This window comes from Perissodus microlepis, chromosome 4 (assembly GCF_051167445.1).
Source record: "Perissodus microlepis isolate ML-2025 ecotype Zambia chromosome 4, ASM5116744v1, whole genome shotgun sequence".
NCBI classification, from domain to species: Eukaryota; Metazoa; Chordata; class Actinopteri; order Cichliformes; family Cichlidae; genus Perissodus; species Perissodus microlepis.
Genome location: NC_140464.1, coordinates 31,159,301 through 31,186,759, shown reverse-complemented (window position 1 = coordinate 31,186,759; position 27,459 = coordinate 31,159,301). Strand labels below are relative to the sequence as shown.

At 40.5% G+C, this 27,459-nt stretch overlaps 2 protein-coding genes across 5 annotated transcripts; one reads left to right on the top strand and one right to left on the bottom strand.

Annotated features, from left to right (window-relative positions):
• The first annotated feature begins 967 nt into the window (after positions 1-967).
• Positions 968-20,931, top strand: LOC146389279 (histone acetyltransferase KAT7-like). Of its 3 annotated transcripts, none has more exons than XM_084927052.1 (15): positions 968-1,182; positions 2,741-2,885; positions 3,525-3,725; positions 6,828-7,112; positions 7,221-7,303; positions 7,461-7,547; positions 9,512-9,610; positions 9,724-9,813; positions 10,675-10,866; positions 12,556-12,645; positions 13,284-13,424; positions 13,720-13,813; positions 13,967-14,113; positions 16,024-16,130; positions 16,261-20,931. In XM_084927052.1, the coding sequence occupies exons 1-15, from the start codon at positions 1,168-1,170 to the stop codon at positions 16,357-16,359; spliced, it is 1,875 nt and encodes a 624-aa protein (XP_084783178.1). In that variant the 5' UTR covers positions 968-1,167; the 3' UTR covers positions 16,360-20,931. The 3 variants fall into 3 exon arrangements, with proteins under 3 accessions (XP_084783178.1, XP_084783176.1, XP_084783177.1); XM_084927050.1 differs by having other exon boundaries at positions 9,724-9,834; XM_084927051.1 differs by having other exon boundaries at positions 969-1,182; positions 6,831-7,112; positions 9,724-9,834.
• Positions 20,932-22,675: 1,744 nt separating this feature from the next.
• On the bottom strand, positions 22,676-25,413 carry tac4 (tachykinin precursor 4). Of its 2 annotated transcripts, none has more exons than XM_084927048.1 (5): positions 25,093-25,413; positions 23,531-23,630; positions 23,382-23,414; positions 23,226-23,279; positions 22,676-23,037 (listed from the first exon to the last, which is right to left on the bottom strand). In XM_084927048.1, exons 1-5 carry the CDS (start codon positions 25,216-25,218, stop codon positions 23,003-23,005), a joined length of 348 nt encoding a protein of 115 aa, XP_084783174.1. In that variant the 5' UTR covers positions 25,219-25,413; the 3' UTR covers positions 22,676-23,002. The 2 variants fall into 2 exon arrangements, with proteins under 2 accessions (XP_084783174.1, XP_084783175.1); XM_084927049.1 differs by having other exon boundaries at positions 23,531-23,627; positions 25,093-25,402.
• Between the last annotated feature and the right edge of the window lie 2,046 nt (positions 25,414-27,459).

The following is a 27,459-nucleotide window of genomic DNA, read 5'->3' as shown; positions in this document are numbered from 1 at the left end:
ATATATAACTTGTTGGTCTATAATATGTGAAACATATGTCAAATGTATCCGCCATGACTGATATCAAGTCATCTTGAGCCACAAACAACATTATTGTAACAAGGCAGAAGCTGCAATCGGTTTTTGGCAGTGACTTTTATATATCCTTTATTTATCCAGTTAAGAAAATCTTGTTGGCATTAAAAATGTTTTTTAAGGTTAATCTGCCCAAGAGGACAGCAAGTATTACAAACAATATCACAATAGTTCTGTAAACATATTTTAAGTGGACAAAAAGGACCGGATTGGTTACAATATCAAAGAGTTATAAAGATACTTGAAAAACATGTAATCTTTAAAGTTTAGATTTAACCCCTTTGTAAACCCTGTTCACCGAAGTCTATTTACCAACATACGTAAAGTAGCTACACATTTAAAACACACACACGCACACACGGAAACATTCGGTCACCTGTCCAGTCTGTCATGTAGCTAAATAAAACAAATAATTTAATTTTAAAACAAAAAGTGATTTTGAATGATTAAAAATGAAAATAAATGATAATAAATGAGGGGCAATTCGCTTTAAAAATGACTCATCACAACTTAGGAGGTTATGGTGTTAAATTTTAAACTTAAATCACTTTTTTAAGTACATGTGTAATTGTGTTGTCTGCTGTTTTGAAGACTTCCTCCAGTTAAAACATTCATAGCCACAACACAAATTTGGTTTAAACACGCAACGTGTTTTGGTGTGTTTAGTGGTCCACAGAACGTTATTAGTTTTGACTAGCGCAGCCATTACTTTAAACGGCTAATTGTTTTACATTTATTTATTGCTTTTATTATGACTATAACTTTTTACGATGCTGTACAGTTTAAAGCAATCCCAAATACCCAGTTGAGCGCATTCAAATATGGCTTTAAAAATCTTAATGCACCATAGTAGCGTGATTTGACGGTGTATGTTTCTCCCCGGAGTCATTTTGTCACTGTACCGCCCAAAAAGAGCGAGTTTGCGCTGTCCTCACTAGGAAGTGCGGAGAATTTTATGCGCTTTTTTTCAGCTGGGTTGGCTCATGTCAGCTGGTGGTTATTTTTTCGTTGTTACAGTTTCAAAAGGCTGCCATAAATTGCCACAGCACGGGATCATAATCCGCCAGAGGCGTTACGGCAGATCTTTGAAAAATGCCCCGGAGAAAGGTGAGGCAGACTCAACCGTTAATGCAGATAAACAACAACATAACGTCATAGCTAATGTTAGCCGACATAGAGGTAAAAGCAAACAAACTGTGTGGGAAACAAACTTAAGGGGGCTGCAAGGTAAAAAACGTTCCTACAAGACAAAGTGAACGGCTTGTAGCATTCGTAGAATATCAGTGCTTATAGAATCGCATAAGTGAGCTGTCGATCTGCGGTTGCTATATGGCTAAGCTAGCTCAGGCTCATATTGCTGAGTTGCAAGAATATGTTGTTGTTTTTGAACCGTCGCTTCTTTCTAGTACCCAAATAAGAGTTTTAAACATGCTGGTAACTTTGTTCAAATTTGTAACGGCTGCTTAGTACAGTGGGAATCCCGAGCACACTTTAACGTAGGTAACAGCAGCAGCTTTAGCTTACTGATGAAAAAGCAATAGGCAGTTCTTGGGGTGCGAGGAGGAACGGGCGCCCGCACCAAAACAACAGCTGTGATTGGACGGACGCCTGACAAGCGTCGCGTTCATTGGCTCGCATTTTTTAACGCCCGCCTCCTTTTTAATTTAATTGGTCGTATGTAAATTGTGCGCGCAGCATCTTGTTATGAAGTTGTCAAACATAGTTTGCGGTAATAGCCCGTGCTGTACTGATGTTGTTTCTGATCTTTGGGTTTCTTTTTGGCTGTGTGAATTTTAAAAAGTAACTTACATTGTTATAAATTTACATTAATATTAAAAGACAATTAGTTAGCCTAATAACATGTTATTACTATTATTTTATTGATGTTACGCTAACGTCCATAAAGCAGGATAACCACATTGGCCTGGATCTACCTCTCCATTTTTATCAAAGTCTGTAACTGTTCATTTGTTTTCATAAATAGTTAGCAAAACAATGAGAAAAGAATGGGAAGTGAATGTAACAAAGTAGTCACTGTTTCTACATTTCATTTAACATAAGTAAGGACAGATTAGAAAAGTAACTAAATAAATACTGTGACGATAATAATGGTTGTAATGAATTAAACAGAGAGAAATGTGCACATTGTTTGATCCTGTTTTCATACTTTTTGTGTTTGTTTTGTTTTTTAGGCTAGACCGAGATGACAGGGATCAGTTTGTGCAGTGATTGACAGCCCTCACTGCTTAATTAGTCTAGTGTGAATTGTCAGAATAAAACAACATTCCATTCATTATGCTTATTAGCTAACCTGGAAGTGTGCTGATTTGAACAAATTATCCTGAATCGTTAGGTGCTGGACTTCTAAACAAACCCAGTTGTTATAGGTTGTGCTTGGTACAATAGATTAGCTGTCCGGACTTCCCGTGGTGATACTGGTATTAGGCTTATCTGGTGTATTTACAAGTCCTTGGTGGGAAGAGGGGGTGAAGTGCCGGAGGAGATTTGAAGGGGGTGACGCTCCTCCCCCCAGAATGGGATCTTTGTTGGATTATCCTCTGGTAAAGAGGGAAAAAAAGTAACTTTGTCACACGCGGTTGTGTTGGTCGTCCATAGTTGTTGCTTCTAACAGATTGCTTCTAACTTCTAACTGCTGCTTTCCCAGAGGACCGCTGGCAGCAGCTCGGACGGGACGGAGGACTCGGACTTCTCCGCTGATGTCGAGCATGCTGAAGCTGCTGAGATTGTGCACAGACGCAGCAGCACACGCCTGACTCGCGCGTCTCTGCGACTCAGCCAAAGTTCACAAGGTAAACATTCACATTTGGACAGAAATACTAATTAGAAGAGAGATCACTTCAGTCACTGTTAACAAATTTTGAGCTAAAGGTTTGCACGAAAAAAACTGACCAAAATAAAAATTGCATGAAATGGAAAAAAACATAACTTGTTGACATAAAGGTGTACATCTATCCTTTTCACATTGTTTAGGTCACTGTGTAGCTTTTGGGTGTTCTGGAAGCATAAGAATCCAAGCATGCCTACATGCTGTGTAATTCTGTCTCTATAAGTAATATAAATTAAAGATGCATTCATTCAGAGTCCAGCCTGAGACTTTAAACCCTCCTCACTACACTGGTTTAGACATAGCTATTGTATATGGGCAGCCATAGAGGATGAATGGCTTTAGACAGACTGATCTCTCCCTCATCTCTCTCTCTCTCACACACAATCTCACACACACACAATCTCACACACACACAATCACGCACACTCCCACCCCCGGGTGACCTCGTTTTGCTCTGGCTATCAGAGGAGATTTAAAACAGAGACTGACACTGTTTCCTCTGCTTTTTGTCAAGGAGAGTTGGCTACTCCTTCCTTGTCGTCGTCGTTATTTTACTGCAGTAAATAAAACACTTTTGACTGACTTCTCCACTCTTCTGTAGATAACTGCAGCTCTCCTGTAACTGTGGGTTCTGATGAAGCTCTGGACTCAGCCGTAGAGTCAGCGCCGACAGCTGTTGCAGCATCAGTCTTCTCCTCTGGGCGCAGGGTCACACGCAGCCAGCAGGGGGCGGCAAACACGACAGCCAAAAAATACCCACTACGACAGAGCAGGTCGTCCGGCTCTGACACAGAGGCTCACGGTAAGATTGGTACAGTACTAGAATTCAGAGCTGTCTAATGCTCTAAACATGCTCTAAACATTTTTTCCTATTAAAAGTTAGAGGATGAATTTGCAGTGAGGAAAAATGAGGAAAAAACGGGAAGGAGGGGTTCAGGGAGAGAAAGAAACGGGACAGGCGGAGAACGAGAGTGTTAGAAAAGCAAGAGGGCAAAAGAAAAGAAGGAAGAACATGAATGTGCAGCAGAGTCCATTTGACATCGTGATGCCATTCAGCTGATGTCACGAGGCTTGTCTGTGATCACAGTGTGTTCCTGCTTATAATACAACTAATATCTATCAGTAGATATCCTGGGCTTGTGTTTTGTCACTGAGATGAATGAATTACTTCATAGACACCAGGAACTGTTATCTACCTTCAGCGGATGCAGGATATGATCATCTGCAGGTCCAGGTTACTTTATTGTACCTGTAGAAAGGTTTGGTTTGCAGAAGGTTATCAGGCTGTTCATTTTAGCTTCATATATCAATTGTTATATACTGCACATTCAAACGTGTGATGCAAATCGGTGGTGGAGCAGAAAATGTTCTTAAAATGGATGATTTAGTGACCCAGGTCTTAAAAATGAAAAAATATGGATATATTTAACTCGTTTTTTTTCTGTGTTATAATCAGAGCACCATCTAGAAACTCCAGCATGTTGTTCTAACTGGACGATCTACTGGTACAATTTGTTATATTTGCTCAATCCAACATGAAAGTTGAATGAAATCAGGGAGTTTTATGTTAAAACGTATCCTACATGCTTTATCTTACAGTATTGTGTAACTGAGCTACATAGAAAACTGAACTATACAGAAATCATCACAAATTGTTTTTTGCAACTTGAAGTTTTTATTAATATTTGCTCAAATATGGGACATTGCAGGAGGGCTGGACATTTTTTGTATCTGTTTGAAATGACAAATTCTGATTCACTGTGATGAAGAAAAACCAGTGAAGCATAAAAAATTAAAAGCTATTTGATATATAAGCTTAAATTTTGATTATATAATGCTATGATTGTAAATTATAACACATAATTTCCTTAGGGATTAATAAAGTATGCTGAAATTAGGGCTGGGTGATATGGCCTAAAATCCATATCGCCGTATAATTTGAAGCATGTGCGGTAACTATATATATCGTGATGTATTCGTTTCTTCTGTATATTGTATTTTCCGGTGCACTTAAAAGCCTTTAATTTTCTCCAAAAATCGACGGTGCGCCTTATGTATGAATTCTGGTTGTGCTTACTGACCTTGAACCGATTTCATGTGGTACATGGTGCTCAAACATCTGTCAAAAATGTTTTAGTATGACTTTGGTAAGCTATGAAGCCGCACCGCTTGATGGATTGTTGGAGAATTACAGCTACCGTAGTCTGGAGCCTCGTGGAGTAATCTATTCAATTCAATTCAATTTTATGTATATAGCGCCAAATCACAACAAAAGTCGCCTCAAGGCGCTTCATAGATACAGAGAAAAGCCCAACAATCATATGACCCCCTATGAGCAGCACTTTGGCGACAGTGGGAAGGAAAAACTCCCTTTTAACAGGAAGAAACCTCCAGCAGAACCAGGCTCAGGGAGGGGCGGACAGAATTTATTCAATTTAACAGAGTTAGAAGTTAGCAGAAAGTTAGCTCGCTAACTTCCACCTAAACATGATGTAGCATGTTCTGACTGAGAGATTTCTGAAAAATTCAAACGTACAGCTCTGCTGTCACTTCCAACATAAATGAAGACAGAAAACTAAACAGCAGTGACGTTTGTAGGGTTACTGAAGTTGGGCTAGCTGGTATTTAATGATGTGCTATGTGATCGCTAGCTACACAGCTATGTTAGTATAACATAAACAGTGAAGCTGGAGGATGAACGCTAACTTTTTTTTACTCGCTAAAAGTAAACGTGAGGGTCTGGTGGTCAGGGACAAATACAATTGCATGGCAGGATGCTGTAAACAGACCAAACTAAAGTCAGGAGAACAACTGAGATCATCCATCCACAATACGAGGTTAGTTATACACGGGAATAGAGCAGCTGCGAGAGAATTCAACATTAATGAATCAATGGTACGGAAGTGGAGGAAGTGCAGTTTTTGGCTTTCCTCGTATTCCAAAATGTGCTACGTCTCTTCGCTATGACTGTCGCCCGGCATAATTTGCAGATGATATTGCTTGCAGCCGCTGCGATGCTTTCGACCAAAACAGGCGCAGCTTGATGACCATCAACATGCTGTAGAGCGGTATAGTCAAAATCTCTACCGTTGGCCAAATTCATATCGCTTCTACCTTATACCGTTTATACCGCCCACCCCTAGCTGAAATGTCGAAATTATCTACCATAAAATGTTTATGCAAATTGGAGACTGTTGAGCAGAAGACCCAGCTGTGACAGAATGACACTGGGGGCGATCGTGGCTCAAGAGTTGGGAGGTCGCCTTGTAATCGGAAGGTTGCCGGTTTGAGCCCCGGCTTGGACAGTCTCAGTCGTTGTGTCCTTGGGCAAGACACTTCACCCGTTGCCTACAGAGGGCCCGGTGGCGCCAGTGTCCGGCAGCCTCGCCTCTGTCAGTGCGCCCCAGGGTGGCTGTGCTATACAAATACAGGCCATTTACTGTAGTGACTGTGTGTTAAGTTCTGAGTGTTTCCAACATGTAACTAGCATATCATTTAACCCTTTGCCTAAGCACCGTCTCACTGGACAGAAATCACTTGAGCTGCCGCTGGTGCTTTCATGCTACTTCTACTGCGTCCGCTCTGTAGACACAGAGTTGGACTGACATGTTGACTCGCCCTACATGAGTGAAAAACAGAAAAAGAAAAGTGTTGATGTGCCTGCTTCAATTGAGCCGCTGGGGTCTGTGAGCTCAGACACTGCTGCACTAATATGTTCCTTAATATTAGATTTTTCTTCGTCGTTGCAGGGAGTTAACTAGCTGTGTATGTGGTGACAAAAGCTAACAGAGGCCTCCCATAAGATATAAGACAGTTGAAAGTTGGTGGCACGCAAAAATGATGTGACTTTTGTAAGAATGTCTGTTTGACATTTGACATGTCTTCGTTGTCGCAATTGATTCAGTAGACATCAAACAAGGGGCGGATCGTGACGAGACCCCTCCTCGCACACCAACAGGCAACGCCCCGTCATCAGAGTCGGACATTGAAGTTTCCAGCCCGAGCAATGACCTCGTGTCTTCTAGCAACGACATTGTAGTTTCACAAGAGGAAGACGAGAGGTTGGCCAAAGAGCTGTCGCTCAAAGAGGCCGCCGCCCACGACCTTTCCCACCGGCCCAAACGACGGCGTTTCCACGAGAGCTACAACTTCAACATGAAGTGTCCCACACCTGGCTGCAACTCGCTGGGTGAGTGCACAGACTGGCACATATTTCACAGCATCGCTTCCTCTTCAGAGCATCTCCTCATCCTCTTCCCATTCCACCCCTTCCACTTCTTCCTTCGGTCTCTCTCAGGTCATCTCACAGGGAGGCACGAGAGACATTTCTCCATATCAGGATGCCCTCTCTACCACAACCTTTCTGCCGATGAATGCAAGGTACACGCACACACAAACACAAATAAACATGACGATACATCAACGGGGAATTCAGGATAAGAAGTGAGTGTGAAACTATGATGCTACGTGCTGTGATGTTCCTGCTGCGGGGTCAGTTGTGAGTTGTTGGTGGCAGACGGTGTTGATGTTTTGTCAGGGCAAGGCATCGACGCGCGACAAACAGGCCGAGGAAAGGACGCTGTCGCACCGTCAGGACGAGAACAGACACTCCACCAGAAACCAGGTAACGCGTGGACGGCACGCACGCAAGTAAACAAATAAAACATAAACAAGTCCACCAGATGAGCCCACCAGTTCGTGCACATGCTTCTGTTAAGTAATTCCCTTTGTCAGCTGAACTCAGCCTAAGAATTTAGATGAAGTGGATTGTTACACAATGCTGTCTGTGTGTATGGGAGGGAATCCCCCCTCACCCACCCACCCACAAGACAGCACAACATCACTCTTAAAGCAGCAACACCTCACATCATGCTGCGATTTGTCAGAATAGCAGGGTCAGAGGCAAAGTGATGAAGAGCTGCTGCTGGTAACTGTGGTAGGACCCCTCGCTGCCTGACTGTATCTGTAAAAAGAGTAGCAGCAATGTGACTGCACTGTTATGCTTGTTTTAATTCTCTGCACTGGCTTCCCTCTGATCCTGAGTAAACTCAGGTCACATGCAGTAACGAATGATTACGCTTAACTTAGTTACCTCCTCTCTGTGGACGCACGGGAGGCAAAATGATGATGACATTTCCCTGGTTATGTTTATGACAGCTGCGTTAATAAAGACATTTGGTTAAGGATTTATACTTTAAGCACATACGTTTATTTTACCTTCCCGGTTATTTGTATTTGTTTCTGCTCTGTGAAAACTGTTTGGTTTCTGGAACACATTTGTAAAATTATAATTTTAGGTAATTATAATATAATTATAGATTGTGCTTGGATGATATGTGAAGTGTTGAATGATCATTTATATTGAGGAGCTGTTTTTGAAGTTAGTTACTACACATCAGATTAATTACACTTATTTAATGTAATGAATGAATTATAATCATTTATCTGTCTACTTTAGACTGAACTTCAGATATGACCCAATGAATGGGTTTTTAAAGGGCTAAACTACTGTTTGCATATTAGATCACATGGTTAACAATATGACGTTATTTCTCCTGGCTGAAGGCTGGTCAGTCAAACGCGGTTACATGCAGCCAGCATAATGCTTGGTCAGTTATACATCCTGTGGGACGTCAGTGCAGATGAGAAAAAAATTGAGATTTTTAGAAAGTTTTGTGTTCAGAAAGCGATAAAATGTCCATTTTAGGGGTCTTATTATGTTATTTAAATCCCTTTATTATATTCATGGAGTCTACTAGTGGAACTGTGCGTGATTAACATTTCCAAATAGCACTTATTTGTCTCATGCTGCACCTTGGTGCAGCCACTTAGTTCATTATCTGAAAGAAGCAGTTAAGCTTCTCGCCCTTTAAAGTTACAGTGTGTAAAATCTCACCATCAGATGTCAGGAGGTTGCAGATTGCAGTCAACTGAATTCTGTTTTCTTACGCCTCCCAATTTTAGTATATAGTTCTCGCTACAGTGGTCTCTGCAGGACAAAGACCTGCCCACCGTTCATTTTGCTCCACATGTTAAATGCTGTTTGCTTCACGAGTCAGTGTGCCGGGTGTCCATGGCTATAAACTTTATGAAAGCAAGTCGATGAGCTGGTGATGACAGTGTTGATATCCTAAACATTTTTGTTGACTGTTGTTTTTGCCTCTGTTAGCTGCTGTTAGCTCATTTTAGTCTGTGGAAATAACATTTTATTATCTCGTTATTATGTCAGTGAATAAACTCTCATACGATAATCAAACTGTTTATCGGAGGGAAAGTGTGATTTTTTTTTTTTTGCTGCATTCAAAAGGGCGGGCCAACATGGTGGTTGACCATGAACACGACCACTGCTCCTGCGTATTTTTAAGGGATTAATTTTAAGTTCATGAGAAAGCATCAGTTTGTCAGAAGACATAATTACACGCAAATCAGTGTTTATTTATGAGTACAACATTCTTTTTTATATTGATGACTTCTGAGCTTTTGACTCATAGACATTCTGTGAGTTTATTATTTAAAAGTTGGGGCATGTTTATTATGAGCATCACCTTTGTGTGTATATATAAGTGTTTTGTGTGTGTGTCCTCTCAGGCCCCTACAGAGCGTCAGCTGCGCTACAAAGAGAAGGTGACAGAGCTGAGGAGGAAGAGGAACACTGGCCTCAATAAGGAGCAGAAGGAAAAGTACATGGTAAGTGGATTAGATAAGAGTCTGTGTGTGTAATATATCACATATCATTTGATTGTACCTCTCTCAGCCAGATTTCTATCTTAACGTCTTCTCTGGTCCCCGCTCACCACCAGGAGCACCGTCAGAGCCACGGAACGAGCCGCGAGCCTCTGCTGGAGAACATCACCAGTGACTATGACCTCGAGCTGTTCAGGAAAGCGCAGGCACGTGCCTCGGACGACCTTGTAAGAGAGAAAACTCATCTTCATCTCCCCCTTACACTTTGTCTTCTTCCCTTTATTTTTGGCCTTATTGTTCTTCTTCTCTGTTGCAGTCTGCAGACCCTCCCCTGCAGCTGCAGGAGGCGTCTGAGATATTTTTGGTAGTTTGGGAAATCACTTCCTGTCATTCCGTGTTGGGTTTTTTTCCCCTTCTGTTCTGTCACTTTGTGGCCCATTCGTTTGAAACAAAGCATCGTTTTTCTCAAACAGACATACTTGAAATATCACGTAGGATTTTGGAAGTATTTAGATCTTTTAACTGCGTTGCTCTGGCAATACATTTCTTTACAGAGGTAAATGAATGACTAGCTTTTCAATTTCAAAACAAAGTCATCTTGAAAGCATCTAAGTTAGAATTTACATCACATATGTGTGTTTTTACTCTTATGCTTGCAACTTTAACAGTTATCTGATCACTGTGTGGTAATCCAGTCTTAAAGTATTTCTTGCTGACTATGTTTGTTATATTATATTAACAGTAGAAAAGTTTGTTGATTCACTTCCTCATGAACAACATTTACACTCAAGTATTTTCTAAAGAAATCTGCTTCATACCTTTTTTTTATTTGAATTCTTTTCTTTTTAGTTCTTCCTTTAAAATTTTCTTCCTGCATCGTTTTCTTTTGTTTTTCCTCCACTGAGGTTTCCCCGAGCGTGACCTTTGATTCGCCCGATCCTCTTCGACAAATAATTGAGATTTGTTTTTCTCTCTTTCTCTGTTCCGCCCTTTGCCTGCACGCCTGCCCTGTCTTCTTGTCCTCTCTGTACCTTGTCTTCCTGTCCCTTCCTGTCCTGGTTGTGCAGGAGAAGCTCCGTCTGGCTGGCCAGGTGTCGGAGGGCAGCAACATGATAAAGACCATTGTGTTTGGACGTTACGAGCTGGACACCTGGTACCACTCTCCATACCCAGAGGAGTACGCCCGCCTGGGGAGGCTTTACATGTGCGAGTTCTGCCTCAAGTACATGAAGAGTCAGACCATTCTACGCAGGCACATGGTGAGGCTCACCACTATCATGATTATCATCATTACAAGAAATTCAAATACATACATAAGAGCTGACTCTTACCAGATTAGCATTGTTGGAGTCTCCTACAGTAGCTTGATAACTTCTCCCCCAACTTTCCACTGATTGGCTATCACTCACAAACACAAGGTTTCAACAGCAGGTGGGTGGGGCTTCTGTGCTGAAAGGCAGAACAGCATGACTGAGATGGACCATGTTAGGACTATGCATTCAACACTGTGCTAGTGTTTGAAGCAGGCTGAGCTGTTGGCTCACAGGGATGTGTGGCTCATACACTGACTTTGTTATCACAAACATTGGCTCGGTTTGATGTGAAGACTTTGTCATTTTTTAAAAACTGGCTTTAAGCAGTAATTCTCCGGGCTTTCAGAATATTGAGTCTTTGCTTTTTCATTGCTTTTCAGTCCAGGTCTTCATTTCAGCCAACAGCTTTAGGTGTTCTAGATGTTCTTAAACACACTGCCAAAGCAGTAAAAACATACCTGATAGAAAAATACAAATCAAAAACTGATCACTGTCATGGGCTGGTCCTGTCCAGAGGCTGGACTTCAGTGTTACTGAAGCCAGAGAACAGAACAAAAGGCAGCCAACATCTAAAGAAGACTTTTGAATGTCCTTTAAGAAGCCTGGAGAACGATTCCTGAAGACTACGTGAAGAAAAGTCGAGTAATAAAATGTCAAGTTTGTAAAAACTGCACAAACTCTGATTTTGCCTTGCATACTGTACTCGAGTATGTTTGCAGATACTGCTTTAAATTCCTGCACCCATTTCCAATTTTCCCTGCGAATTACAAAGACATGAGGTGGTCTGAGATTTTGCACGGTGCTGTAGGTCCCGCTGTTTTTGTGCACTGCAGTTTGGCTTCTCCTGTCATACTTAAAGTTGTCCTTATGCTTTCATTCTGTAATCAGTAAACGGGGGAAAATATGCAAATGATTCCTCAAAGTGTTATTGAGCTTCAGTTTATCTCAGTCAAAGTATCTGATTGATAAGAAAGTATAAGGTGCCAGTCAGTGACACAGAGGTATCAAAGTGAGCCTGGGCTATTGTCTTAGACTGTCTCAGTGAATCAGGTGCTCTATAATATTATTCCTACACCGTTTAGATAAAGTGTGTCACTTTGGCCTTTCTGAGACGTTCCGACTTTTTCTGTATTTAAGTGACAAGGCTGACGAGAACATTTTTCCAAACTGGGTTCTTGGCTGAAGTGAGGTGTTTGGAGCCTGACTGTCAGACAGATTAACTGCACGGCCACAGCACGGGCAGTGTTAGTGATTAAATATTAAAGCCTGAATATGGGGGGGGGGTTAAGCTCAAGAGAACAGCAACACGTATTAAACCATTTTGAAAATGCTTTTGTTTTGAGACATTTTTACACTCTCAGGTCTCTCAAACAGAAATTATTGTTTGGATGATTGGTGTATTTTTGCAGCTCGCGTGCTTCCTTGAGGCTTAAAAGACAGAGCAGCGACAACAGAAATAAACACAAAAGAGAAAATTTAAAAAACAATTGGCAAATACTGAAAAAATACTTTTTTAAATAATTTTTTATTTATTATTTTTAGTGCCCCCCCCCCACGCTAATGTTGCACCAGTTGAAGATCTGAACAAAAGTTACGTTTTGTCTCGATTTCTTCATGTTTGTCTTCTTCGTTAAGGCCAAGTGTGTGTGGAAACACCCTCCAGGTGACGAGATTTACAGGAAGGGGAACATCTCTGTCTTTGAGGTGGATGGAAAGAAGAATAAGGTGAGAGAGTCGCAGTGGGAGAATTTTCCCACCAAATACTGACCTCTAAACTTGCTCTGCCAAATATTATATCTAAACTTCATAGCAAGTCGGCAGGCAGTGATAATGGTAGTTACATTTTGATTTAATGTACTTGAACTTTAGGCTAAATTTGTTAACAAGATCTTAATATTTCACATCTAAAGGCCATTACACACCGAGTGCACTGTGAGGGGGGAAACCAACAGAATTTAGAATTTGTAACACAGAAAATGTTGAGGTTTTGCTGGGAAAAATGTCTAATGAGCGAATCCTGATGATTCAAAGGAAGAAACGGAGATTCTGGGTTCATCCAGTGAATCCATCCAAATAATTACCTGCAAAAAAGCGCAGTCGAGCTGAACGGCTGCGATAGATTTTTTAACGCACCAAACATTTGCACATTTACACATCCGGTGTGACAGAAAGGCCTTAACAAGTATTTCCTCCCTGTGGAGGAAGGCAGGCTGTACATGACTGAGGTGTGGAAGACTCTTAATGTATTTATACCTGATGGGTAACGTGAAGTCACGAAAGTCAGTGCAGGATTGTTTGACTGGCTAAAACATCACACACGATTGGTTTTGCTGTGCGACTTCTTCACGTTGTGCTTTCTGCAGATTTACTGTCAGAATCTGTGTCTGCTGGCAAAACTCTTCCTGGACCACAAGACTCTGTATTATGATGTGGAACCGTTCCTTTTCTATGTCATGACTGAAGCTGACAACACAGGGTGCCACCTTGTCGGATACTTCTCCAAGGTAACTCGAGAGTATTTTACGTGACTGAACTCTTCTTGAAAATAGGGAGTGTTAACAGAATTTGCAGAGAATGACTACAACAAATCACAAATGTCTTTACTAAGAAGTGCGAGCTGAATTTAAAACCGTGTTTCTGATGAAGTTCCACACAGTTTGTAATGTCAGCTGCTCTGTGATGTTGGGCCAAAGGAATCAGATCAGAGATAATGCATTTTCATACTGCTACAGCCTCCATAGTCCTGCTATGAGCTTTGATTCAGCCTGTTACCTTCATGCGTTCATTCTCCTCCCGTAGGAGAAAAACTCCTTCCTGAACTACAACGTATCCTGCATCCTCACCATGCCGCAGTACATGAGGCAGGGTTACGGCAAGATGCTCATAGACTTCAGTGAGTACCCATTTTTCCCTCTTAAATGTAAACGAGCTCACACACTGGCCAGAGATTCTGCACAGCGCTACACAGTAACAGCAGATGTAGGAGCTTGAGGTCGCTCCAAAGTGTAGCCATCCAAAGCACTGCTCTCTCGGTTTGTCCTGCCAGGTTACCTGTTGTCCAAAGTAGAAGAGAAGGTGGGCTCACCTGAGCGGCCCCTGTCGGACCTGGGACTAATCAGCTACCGAAGTTACTGGAAGGAGGTGCTGCTGCGCTACCTGAACAACTTTCAGGGCAAGGAGATTTCCATCAAAGGTCAGAAAGTTCAAAATGCTGGATGACTTCTAATTGGTTCTGTTTGATTATGGCTGCTGGTCAAAAAGCTTATAAAATACAGTGTAAGAAACAAGAACAGCTCCTGAGACTGTGTATATGTGTGTATATGTGTGTATATGTGTGTATGTGTGTGTATGTGTGTATATGTGTATGCACGCATTCAAGCGTGGCCACTTTTGTGAATGGGTCAGAGAGCACTGCAGCCATATCGAGTCGATGTACTGGTGATAAATGAAGACGGGCACACACGAGGCTTCCCCTGTGGTTTTCTGCCAAAGAAGCGGTGACTCAGAGGAAGCGAGGAACGCCCTGCTCCCATGGTGCATCGCGTTTGTTTGTGCTGCTCGTTTCTGCTTCTGTGATTAAAAACAAACAGTGCAGCCACACGCTCACATCTTTGTAAGGCATTAAGGCACAGCAGTGCTTTAAGTGACACCGGCCTCAAACACACGACACATTCATTTCCCTTGTCTTCATGTTGTAGTCCAGCTCATATGCTGCTTGTATTTCCTTCTTTATAGAACATATGGAGGATTTTGGAATATTTGAAGTTATTCACACCTCAGTTTACTAGCTTACACTTGTATTGTTTCATGGTGCTTATGCATCCTTTGCATTTGATGGGATTGACAACATCATTTAACAGCACTATAATCATCACGTTATGTATTCTAAAGTTTTAAATAATTTCACTTCAATATCCAATATTGTGTTTCGTTGTTACCCCTCTGCTGTAACAGGCTGGTGGGGTTTTATATTCACAGACACACAAGTTTGTGAATGCAGTAACTCGAGAACGATGTTCGATATCTTAGGTGTATCCCTAAAAATCTCAGACGGCTTTGAATCTCAGTGACCTCATCCTCAAGGATGATCTGATATCCTCGTGTTGGTGTTGTTCCCAGACCATCATGAAAATGTTGTTCCAGGTTCAACATTGCAAGTGACCAATCACATTGTTGTGACGTTATTCTTTTGCGCGCCAAGCCATTCGTGCATTTATGAAATTCCAATGTTGCAAGGACAATATCAATTCTGCTTACTGTTTATTAAAGGGTTACGGTCAGGGTTAGGGTCAGGGTCCGTTGATCGGCGGACAGAGGCGGTTTCTCGCAGCTTAAGTACAGTTTTTTGTTTTACGCCGGTTTTTCCCGAAGTCGCAAAAGTATGACGTCACAACATTCTGATTGGTCACTTGCAATGTTGATCCTGGAAAAACATTTAGTATGATGATCTGGGAACAACACCAACACGAGGATATCAGATCGTGCTCATCCTCAAGGTCAGGGGTCAGAGGTCAAGTTTTTATGAAAATGTTGTCAATGCAAAAAGTTGAGAAGGACGTCACGTAGGATCTTGAAAATGCTAGCTACCATAGGTGTATCTAATTGGAGGTTGGAAGCACTGACTCCGCCAGTATTTTATAGGAGTTACTTTTCATAAATGACGACTTCACCGCGAGCGTCCTTCAGTGCAATCTGTTTGACACGCGGAATAAAGAAGAACGTGACTAAACAGTGAATGGTTCAGTAATAACACTCTGTTCCTTCACTTCTGAGCACCTTTTTGTCCTCTTTTATTTGTGTTTTTTCTTTTGAACTCAGAATGTCTTCTTGTTATTTTGAATCTAGGAAAATGTTTCCAGCTCACACAGAGTGATGGCAGTGACTCTTCTCAGTCCCCCCGTTCTGCTGCTCTGTGTCCCTGTGCCACAGATAGTAAAGTTACATCTGAGCTTTCTGAAGACTTGAAGGGAATATTTTAATGAAAAAAAACTTTTAAATATGAATTTTTTAAAGATGTTTTTTATGGGTGTAATGAATGCAGGGAAATTATTTGAAAGCTGCTGATGATTCATCATCAGTTTTTTCTCACTTTTATGTTCACAGAGATCAGCCAGGAAACTGCAGTGAACCCGGTGGATATAGTCAGCACACTGCAGTCCCTCCAGATGCTTAAATATTGGAAGGGGAAGCACCTGGTTTTAAAGAGACAGGTATGAAACACAGCCATGCCGTTGTCTCTGTTTAGTAGAATAGCCACTCTCTCCCAATTAGCAGCTGGTTGTTGTTTATGATTCTAATAACCAGGGTTCCTTTGCGGGGTGTTTTCTTCTTCCTTTAAAGGACCTTATTGATGACTGGAAGGCCAAGGAGACCAAACGTGGTAACAGCAAGACCATTGACCCCACAGCCTTAAAATGGACCCCACCCAAAGGGACGTAGAGGAGCTACCAATACACACACTCCAAAAACACACAGTCACGCACAGATCCTCCTCTGTACACGGGCATGCTCACAGACGCTGAGTCTAAACCCTCACTCACTATTGTACGAAACGCTTTCAGCAGCTACAGCGCAGTCACAGACATGGACAGTTGCTACTCTGGGTTCAAGTGACCACAACATTAGTCCACAGGTAGGCTTCCTGTTAAAAGAATTGTTTGGACATTTCCCTAAAATTTGAATTAGAAAAAAAAGGAAAATCCATATGAGTCTGGGAATGACTTCTCAGACACACAACTGTGTGTTAGTAAAAACCCTGAGTTGCCAGGTGTTTAATAGCAAGCGATCAGGAACGACGTCCTTCTGAAAGGAAAGCTACATAAATAAAATATGTAAAGGAAGAGGGCTAATGAAAAGCAATGTTTAATTTCTGTGAGCGGGAAAACTACATTTAGATGTATCTCGAGCAATAAGCAGTGAAATAAAGACAGATTACAGAACAGGTCCTAACATACAACATCCAATACAGTACTTAACACATTTATAAAAAGGAAATATAAATTTGCTTTATTTGTGGCGGGATGCTGACAAATTAAATAATTAATTAATGATTCAAATCTTGTTTTATTACTCTTTTGATAGGGGTAGACATTTTTACGACAAAGCAACACCGGGGTTGTCGCTGTCTTTTCATTTTTTGCGTATTACATGCGCTATGCTAAAGCTAGCAACAACAGCTGCTTAAAGTTAGCTGGTTTGTTTGGGCCAAAAGTGGGCATTTAAAAAATAATATGGTGGAAAATAGGAATGATATTCACTCACAATTTTAAATATTTATTTCCCTGTTCAGGATGTAGAACGACCCTTATCTCATGGCAGCCAAAATAGCTACACTCCCCTGTATAGTATTTTATAAGCTAGCAAAAAAAACTACTAAAGTTAGCTGGTTAAGACTTTCCTGAAAATGGGCATTTTGGGACAAAATGGCAAAAAATAAAACTGATGAATATTTCTTGATTAAACAGTATTTTATAAGCTAACTAGCTAGCTATAAACTATTGATGTTGAGTTTAGCTAATTAGCTTTTGATTAGCTTTTGCTATAAATTCTTTTTTAAAAGTGGGGGATAACATGAGAATGTTATTCAATACAATATTGAATGTTGGATTGTTCTGATGAAATGGGCTTTGAGTTTTATGTAATTCTTTAACATTTTCACAAATGCAGTTATACATTTTACACAATAGAACAGACAGGTTTTATTATACACTGACCACAGCCACTATTCATCTTTAGGTTCTTTTGACGTGTGTATACGTAGCATGGCCGCTGATAGCTTCTTGACCTCATTTGTTGTCTGCAAAGTGAAGGTAATCGTGCATCGTTAGCGCACCTTCTCCAAGACACTTAATTAGCACGGCGCACCAGGCCCGCTTGCTAATCCAATCAGCGGCATGTGGTATCAAATCTGCAGTGCATTTCAGTCTGTCATTGAGACAAAATACAGGTCGGCAACACTTTGACTCATGTAAACGTGTTTTTGCAGACACAGACCAGCTGGTTGTGATTAAACAGGACCATGTCTGGGCTTGCATGTAATACTGCCATCCACATGATTAAATGGAGAGTTTTCAAACAAACTGGAGAAGAAATAAGGTTGATCATTCCTCTGGGACGAGTGATGAAATCTAAAGAAAAAAAATGTCCAAAAGTATTAAGCCACAGTGAACAAACAACACTATGTAAATTAGTGTTCACATATTTGACACATACACAGGTGAAAAGTAGTGAAAAGTGATTTGATCTAACTTAACTTAATGCATTTTATCAACTAGATGCAGTATTGAAAAGCTAATATGGTTTTAGGTCAGGTGTTTTACCTTACGGCCTTGTGGCTGTTTGAACCCAGAGCCGATCAGTAACAGAGCTTCTCATGCAACAAAGCCTCACATTGTGTCCAGCATTTAACCCCGTCTCATCCATCTCTTGGTTAGCAAAAAGCTATAGCTGCCACTGGGCCACGTTTGTACCGTCACCAAGGAGGAACCTACCCACGATGTGTGTTTATGTGTGTTTTCCGTTTGTTTTTGTAACTCATGTTTTAAGACTTTTCTCTCAGTTGTGTCTGCAGTTTCATTTTTTATCAGTTTATAGAGTTTGGGAGCTCTTGTGTGCTTTGTTTGGTTTTGTTAAAGTCCTCAATGATTTTCATACTTTTTCTACCTCTGAGGTTTTACCACTGTATAAAAAGCTAAAATGGCGCATTAAGCTTCTGTTTTTGTTTTGTTTGGGGTTTTTTGTTGTTGTTTTTTAGTTTTTGTGTGTGTATTAACGTGAAAATAATGTAGATGTTACTGCCCAGCAAGTGTTTTTGGGTTTTTTATAGATTTTTTTTTAAAATAGCCTATTTATATTCTTAAAAAAAACACATTAACTACATAGAGCGTAAACAAGCGTAGAGGAATCTCTCCTTTCTAGGGAACTGATTTCCTTGTGAATCAAATATTTTAAAAAATCTAAAAAAAATTGTACGTGCTTTTGAATGTGTCTACAAGCTCCTGGGAAGTACAGGAAGAACAATCCAGAGCATTTTCCCCACCAACAAAGGCGATGAGTCATTTACATTTCAGAGATTTATTCCATGTTATCAAAAGTGACGTGATTGAATCAAAACATGTCACTGTGCACATTGTCACTACTTATTACCACCATAGTTGATGCTGTGAGCTGTTGGAAAAGGGCAGCCTTGTTGTGTAGGCTCAATAAGCATGGTTGGCAGCACTTTCAATTTTTTTAATTTGTTCTATATGATTGATTAAAATATTATTTTAATTCTATTGACAATCTCTACATTTATTGATCTGGATCAACATGTTGAAGAATTTTAATCAGCATTTAATGTTTTGGTAAAGGAGTAGCTGGCTGTTATTATCAAATATGGATCTGTGAACATTGATCTGTGATATCTCTCTCGCGTCTGTTCGGTAAATATGAAGCTGCAGGCAGTTCGCTTATCTTAGACTGGAAACTGGGAAATAGCCATTCTGGCTCGAGCAAATAACCGACTTTAAAACAAGAAATTCACTTTTTGTTCAGACTAAACATCTGCTTGGTCCAACAGAGGAGTCACATACATCCTAACAATCCTCAGTTTAGGCAGCTGAAGGAAATACATATTTAAACACTGAGTGACTGGCAGTCACTAAAAGCGAAACAAGCTAGTAGTTGTAAAAATACTACTTGTAGTTTTTGTTTGTTTTTTACCAAACAGACACGGGGGTGGTTTCAATCGTGCCGTCTAACACTTGGTAAGAGTCAGAAACATTGTGCATAAGTTTAGACAGCAGTTGGCTGTGAAATTAGAGGTGTGTTGCCAACAATGTCACATTGAATCAACCATTATCTTTTTTTATTATTATTATTTTTTTTCTGTAGCTTTTGTGTCACATTTGAGCCATTTTCTTTTCCCGACTGCGGCTTAAAGTTACATTTCTTCTTGTGTTGAAACAACTGTTGCCTTTAAAGTTCATTAGTTTAAAAAAAATCAATGTCTTTTTGTCTTGTTTTATATACTGATCATTTCTGTGTACGGGTTATCTGCATTTTACATATTAATACATATTTGTGTTATCCGGTGGTTAATGTGGTTAAATGCACTGTCATTATTGGGTCGTACATCACAGCACAGGGCAACAGTGCTAACAGACACTCCATTTATCCTTTTAGCATGAGCTCTCAATAAATCACAAATGTGCTGCTGCCTGAATTTACTTGTTGGTAGGTTGTTGGGTTTTTTTAACTCGTGCATTAACAGCAAAGTGCGCTTACTTACCATTTTCTCCTCTCTTTTTTTTTTGCCTTTAAATGAATTTCCAATGAATAAAAAGCATCCTCAAACACTCCTGGCTACAGTGTTCCATACATGATTGGGATACTTGTGCTCTCGAGGTCTTTTTTGGCTGAGATGACTGGTAAGCAAAAGGCTTTGGTTTCAGAGAAAATATTATAGAGGATGGGTTCCTTTTTTAAGGCCTCCATTATGCTGATATTTAAGAGTCTTACAAGAAGAAATCCCATCATAAAGGGTGTACTGTTTTCCTTCTTACCTGAGCAGAAAATGGACCTAATTATAATGCTGAAAACAGCCCATTAAATCTGTAAATAACTGGAGTGTTTTGAACTTTAGAAAAAAATCAAATTTACCCGTGTGTGTAGTGTCCTTGTTTTCAAGAAACCTGTCATGACGTTGTTGTGCTTGTGTCTATTTTCCAATCACCTCTTCATTCCTCCCCCTGGTGCCAATGGCAGCTATAGATGGACAGTTTTAGAGCATTTTGCTGGTTACTAACGCACCCATATGCTACCACGACTACCTGGAGAAACAAAGATGCATTCCTTTGCCTTTCATAGGTCACCAGAAAGCTGTTGTTGTAGTGCTACCTATTTAAACTACTCACACAAAGAAGTGACACAAAAGTAGCGTGACATTGCTGTGTAGGTCAGTTGTGCTTTTGTACCTGCTTCTCCTCTTTGCCTTCCTCTTCAATAAAGACAAATGGTGAAACAAACAGAGATTTCGCCTCATGTGTTGACTGTGCCCCGAACAGCATCCTTAAAGGTTTAAGGATTGTTTAGGCTTGGTCAGTTTGCTCAGCTAATAAGGAACTTATAGACAAAAGAATATTTCCATGTGTCGTGTCTGTTTAAATAACTAAATATGCAATGCCACTGATAGCTTAAAGGGGCATTTCAGCAATAGCAAGTATCTACTGTATGTCTAATCTGACTAAATAAATCCTGGCAGTACTGCGGTCATGTCGTCACTAGCTTTGAAGAAGATGATCGAGTTTTATCCACGCTGGAGACTGAAAATCAAGATATCCCACATCCACAAGAACACAATTGGCAGAAAAAAAAATAACAAAACTGCACAAAATACAATTAATTAAAAAAAAAATTGCAAAAATCCAACAAACATCAGATCATAAAACTTAAAGAGCTACAAAGAGAATGTAGGTCTGTGGTTTGAGTTTATTCCGTTTGAATAGTGCTGCTGAAACCAGTTCTACCCAAGCAGGTGGTTTCATTGGAGAGCATCTGAAATTAAAATATCAATATATTGTTAATTTTTGTTACAACGCTTAAATGAGAGCTGTGTGGTTTGGAGGCTTTACAAATGAATACCACACGAGGGCTGTTAATTGTTTAAGGGAATCCATCCAACCTTTTCCTTCAGAGATCAAAGAAGCATGATGACATACGGGGTTGTGTGTGTTGTGTGTTGTTTGGGCAGCATGAAAGCACTGAATCTCTTCATAGGCCAGGACAGTTATGGAGGCTGACTGCACAATAATATTACTGGAAAATGAAAGACAACATTTCTGTACTGGCAGCCTATGGTGCAGTGTTTGAGCCCCATGTTGAACATGAATCTCAAATGTACGTTTTTCACACGCTATTAAAAAAAATATATTTATAAGATCCATTTATTTTATTTGCACAGGATGTAAAGGTTTTCAGAATGATTATTAATATTGTCCTTTCTGCATTTATGCTGATTTTGAGCTGCCAAAGAGAGATTGAGGAGATTAAGATAAATCAGAGCCTGCAGGCATCTTTCTAGCATATATTATTGTATCATCAGTTAAAAAGAAGGTTGAACATAAAATGTTGGTTTGGAATAACAATGTCATTATTATTAGATTAAATAAATAGCACTGGATCAAGAACAGATCTCTGGGGTGCCTCAAAATGTTTAAAGAGCAGAACTGACTAAGAGTTGTAACACTTGCTAATTCCACACATGAGGGAGTTGATAGGAGACGTTTAATCTTTGATCTGCCTACTCTTTTTCCCGGTCACGCTTTCATGTTAGTTAGATGCAAAGATGTAACATGTGTTTTATTAATTGTAATATCTTTACAGAGGGCTGATGCAGGGGAAAAGAATGTGCCTGTCAGTGTTTTAAATAAAACATCTGTTACCAAATGTTTATTTCGGTTGCAAATTCTAAATATAGTTAATGAATTAATTTACTTATTTACTTATTAGATAAGCAAATGTAGCCTAAAGCAGAGCTGAATATTAGTGTGGTTCCCTGTAAATACACTTAAAAATGCCCTCGTATACTCAGGGTTTCTATTCCACTTTTATTTTAGTGAGTTTAAATAACAATAGGTAACAATTAACACCAAACATCTTTTTTGCTTATTTCTAATTATTAAAACGTAAATTAAGAATTAGTGGACCAGTAGGGGTCATGAACACGAGAGAATGATATTCTGCAAGTAATGCATGACAGAGAAAGAAAGCACACTTAGATAATGAAATCATCTTTAATTAATCTGGCACAAACTGAGTGAACCCTTTGAAAAGACATGAGACTTACATATGCATTAAGTTTAAATGTAGCAAGATAGCATCAGTTACAACATACAGCAGTGCAGTTCATCAGAGATCGACGGGAGTGAAGTTAGCGATTTTTAAAAGCATTTATTTCAGCTCATTGTAACAGGTGTTTGGACCGTGTCGGTCAAAGTGCATCATACTCAGTGTCCTGTTGGTCAACAACAGATGGCTGAATAAGACATTATAACTGAAATGGAGTTTGGTTTATGAGTGATTCTCTTTTCTTTTTTTGTCTTCAGTAAGAGTCCGATTTAAATTCTTCTTCCATGTCTGTAAAACAGAAAGAAAACAGCAAAAACAAATATTAGAATGAACATTTTGATTTGATTATAATCAAGCTTGAAAATCACTTTTTAAATGGCAGATTCCAACATGATAACAGAGTCGCTTTTCTATCTAAAGAGTTATGTAAAGCAAACATTATATACAAATAGAAGTGGATGTAGCCGGACATTTACCTCCTCCTAAACTCCTTCTGCCCATGAGTCCAACAAACATCTCCCCTTTATTTCCTGTAAAAACAACACACAGAGAAAGAGGAACACAAAGATTTTTAGGCTCGCTACCAAAATAAAACAATAAAGAAAAGTTGAACTCTAATCTCTCTTACTCACTTTTCCTGCCCAGTCTCACAGCGTGGGATACACCTGAAACAAGCAAGAGATAAAGAAGTCTCAGGTATTACAGGAAGCAAAAAGGATTGTGGAGCACATCATCAACTCTAAACCATGCAGTACAATTATGTGCTTGTTCATTTGCTCACCTGAGCTTCTTCCCATCAAACCGTGGAACTGCTGTGCTCTGGACCGCTTGATGAGATCTGCCAGACGAATGGTTATTCCTCTCTGCACTGGGTAACCCTGCTTGCACACACACACACACACACACACACACACACATGCACACACATGCACGTACATATAGTACAATAAGTTATTGCTGATATAAATACTAGGATCTAGTCAGACTGTGGAAATAAGCAGAAATGGGAGTATTAAGCACTGCATACATTCTTTCTTTGTGTCTCATAAAAGTCTGTTACAAAATTCTTCACCAGCATCTGGACTAAAGGTCACCACATACTATAGATATACCACACCAAACACACAGAAACACTATTTGTAGTCGTGGAGACTTCATAACCCTGTAATACATCTACTTTTAAGCCTTCTAAAATGTTTCCAAATGACACATCTTAGCTATAAGAATTGCTCGTGAACATGGCTTTGAAATGTTTTGCCACAGAAACAGAGACATTAGCTGAGACTCCAGCTGTTAAATATGGTAATAAACACGCCATCTGTGCCGGCTAGGCCTTCATTTTTATGCATCAAACCGCAAATAAACCACCGCAGATTTTCTTATTTCGGAGGCATGTGATTCAGCGGATCTGCAGATGTGTCCCAAACAGCCAGATTACAGAAAATTGCACACACAACAACAGAACACTGAGGCTCGCCACACTCACGTAGTAGATATAAAGCACAGCATCACGCGTGAATTTATTTCCAAAAGTCTAAAGTTTGCAGTCAGCACGAACACGTCTCTGCCCTGGACGAGTTCTCCTCGCTTTTCAACTATTCCAGCGGTGACGCTCACACGGTGACCCCTTACGCGTCTGACGTCACTGAACACACTTCACTGTCTGTACTTCAGCTTTTGGCTTTAAGTGAAATGTATGAATAAAGGAAATTAGCATGTTTACGAGGAGATAGACCAGGTCGGGTATTAATCGGGAGGCTGGTAGTTCGATCCCTGGCTGCTGCAGTGCATGCAGCATCCTTGGGGCAAGAGGCAAGAGAGAGAGAGAGAGTGTGTGTGTGTGTGTGTGTGTGTGTGAAGCACTGAATTGCTCGGTTAGAGTGGAAAAGCGTTATCAGAGAACGAGCCCATTTACCATCTAATTACCAGTTTGGCGGACATGCTCGGGTTGTCATGTACACATTTCTCTGAGGATTTGTAGCTACAGGCACATTGGACAGAGAACTATTACCAGAACTATTTTTTAATATCGGCTGCTGATGATTTTAGATGATTGGCTCTAACAAATAAGGCGATGATCCTCCAGCCTTTGTTGGACTTTCGGTCTCTGTCTGTGGTGCTGAAAAGCAAGTTAGTCAAAGAAACTGCAGAAGAAGAGAAAGAGAGAGAAGTTTGTTTTGTAATATTTATACAGCTTAAACAAATTTAGACTTGATTCTGATAATAAAATATCTTTTTCTTTACAAAGTAATAAAGCTCTGTAATATGGGGATGCAACCCTCAAATCTGCGTCTCTCTTCCTCTCCCTTTTCTTTTCTTTGAGGGGTCGGGTGGGGGTTGTACCTGCCAGTCCTCCACCGTCCACATTTCTCCGTCGTTTTCTTCCCCGGAGAGCGGAGTCCCCAGCGCGCTGCAAACCTGCACCAACACGACCACCAGCATCACTACTACAAACTTCAGCGTCTCCATGGCTACCTAAGGATGCCAAAGTAATAACAACAATAATAAAATATAGAAGTGGCTGCAAATAGTCAAGAAGAGTCTCCCTGATTCGGACGCATACAGGAGCCAACAGAATTCAACCCGTCCACGCGTGGTTATGTTTCTGCACTTTGTGCTCTGGTCTTGAGGCAAGGTCCGTGCTCGCTCTTATAAACGCCCTGTGCTCGCTCCTCCCCACTTCCTCCAGCAGCCTCGTATTAAACCGAACACATCCTGCAGGCCAGATTTTTTTCCCACCCCTCTGTCTGACTCATGTGCTGTTGACTGTGAGTAAACTTCATCTAATCTAAAACCAACTGACCCAAACTGTGAAGGATGGGTGTGCTGATTTGTTAGCTTCTGTTTCATTTACCCCACACGTTTATGGTAAAATGTGGCAAAGCCATGTATGACACTCCAGTGTGCCTTTGAATTGTCAGCTCGATGAACCCAAAGGAAGAAAAACGGTGCGAGCGTAGGAAAAGACAGGATATGTCTTTATTTTACAGGCTGAGCACAAGACGCCAAACCAAATCACAACTCCAACTGACACGGTTATATTTCCCTGAACCAGATCATAATCGTGTTTTGTGTCCTCTTTATGGTTCGTGTCGCCTTGTCCCAGTGCAATTTGATTTTCGGGGCTTGATGTATTCATGGTTTGTTTGTGTGACTCTGCGGGTGAGTGCCACAGTATTATGATGGATTTATAATCATGATCAGTGCAGCTTCTGACGAGAATCCATCTTTTGACTTGATCTGTGACAAACACACAATTGCGCATCAGCCCCACATGTGGGTTTGGACCCACCCGCTGGGTAAAACTCAACTGGTTTAGCTCTGAATGTCCTATGACTTCAATTTTCTTTCATTTTCAATACAGGATTCTTCAGCTCACCAGAACTCTTTGAAAAAACGTTGTTAACACCAACAAATTTACAATTATTCTGCTATTAGTATCCATTTGATCAATCTGTGACTCAAAGTCTCCACCTCTATGTGTTTTAATGAGTAACACAAGTAGCTACACCCACGCAAACAATTTTGCACATATTTATTTATTTATTTATTTATTTATGTGGCATAACTGATTCATCTCTCAGCAACAGTTAAGGAGCGCTCACTTCCTTTTGGGAAAAATAGCTATTACACATGCTCTTCATTCAAGACTCAGTGAGGAGAGTGAAAGATGGAGCAAAATTTGAGTTTTCTTTTGGGACAGGAGTTAAGCACACCGGGCAGATTTCATACTTGAGACACATGACCAGAAGTGTTTACATGTGAGGGATCTGAAAGACTTCTCCCAGGAACCTGTGAGTATCAGACATTTCATTTCCTGAATTTTGGTCAATTTTGATGCATCGATTTGTATCAACATTTGAAGGAAATGTCTTTATTTACCGTAAAGAAAGCACAAAATTCAGTCAGCCACGTCAGTAGGTACACCTTATTAGTACCGGGTTGGACTCCCTGATTCAATAAGGGGCTGAAAAGAGATTTTGGTGCATACATGACAGCATCACACAGTTTCTGACATTTGTTAGCTGCACATCCATAATGTGAATATCCTGCTTCGCCACATCACAAAGGTGCTCTATTGGATTGAGATCTGCTAAGAGTGGAGGTCATTTGAGTACAGTGAACTCATTGCCATGTTCGTGAAACCAGCGTGAGATGATTTGAGCTTTGTGACATGCTCCTGACATATCCTGCTTGAAACAGCCATCAGAGGATGAGTACAGTATGGTCATACAGGGGTGGACAAGGTCAGGAGCGATCCTGAGGTAGACTGTGGTGTTTAAATGATGCTTAGTTGGTACTAAAGGGTAAAAATTGCGGCAAGAAAACATTCCCCACACCAGTACACCACCTGCAGCCAGAGCCACTGGCACAAGGCAGGATGGCGCCATGTTTTCATGCTGTTTACACCAAATTCTGATGCTAACACCAAAATGTTGCAGCAGAAATTGAGACTCATCAGAGCAGGTAATGGTTTTCCAATCTTCTATGGTCACGTTTTGGTAAGCCAGTGTGAATTGTTTCCTGTTTTTAGCTGACAGGTGTAGGCCTGATGTGGTCTTCTGCTGGTGTAGCTCAACGTGCCTATGCAACTAAATTCACAAAGAAACACTACTGCTTTAAATCTACAGCATAGCTTATCCTACACCACATAGCCGATGCTATATATGGCCACTGCATATTCAACGCTGCATTAGTCTATAAGTTTTT

What these genes read in the sequence shown, in the direction of transcription:
- tac4 (XM_084927048.1), bottom strand. Translation starts at nt 25,218, where the DNA reads ATGGAGACGCTGAAGTTTGTAGTAGTGATGCTGGTGGTCGTGTTGGTG. An exon ending in TTTGATGGGAAGAAGCTCAG is followed by an intron (nt 23,415 to 23,530) that starts GTGAGCAAATGA and finishes TGCTTGTTTCAG; the next exon opens with GTGTATCCCACGCTGTGAGA. An exon ending in TGTGAGACTGGGCAGGAAAA is followed by an intron (nt 23,280 to 23,381) that starts GTGAGTAAGAGA and finishes TTGTTTTTACAG; the next exon opens with GAAATAAAGGGGAGATGTTT.
- LOC146389279 (XM_084927050.1), top strand. An exon ending in TTTCTGCCGATGAATGCAAG is followed by an intron (nt 7,304 to 7,460) that starts GTACACGCACAC and finishes ATGTTTTGTCAG; the next exon opens with GGCAAGGCATCGACGCGCGA. An exon ending in CACGTGCCTCGGACGACCTT is followed by an intron (nt 9,835 to 10,674) that starts GTAAGAGAGAAA and finishes CTGGTTGTGCAG; the next exon opens with GAGAAGCTCCGTCTGGCTGG.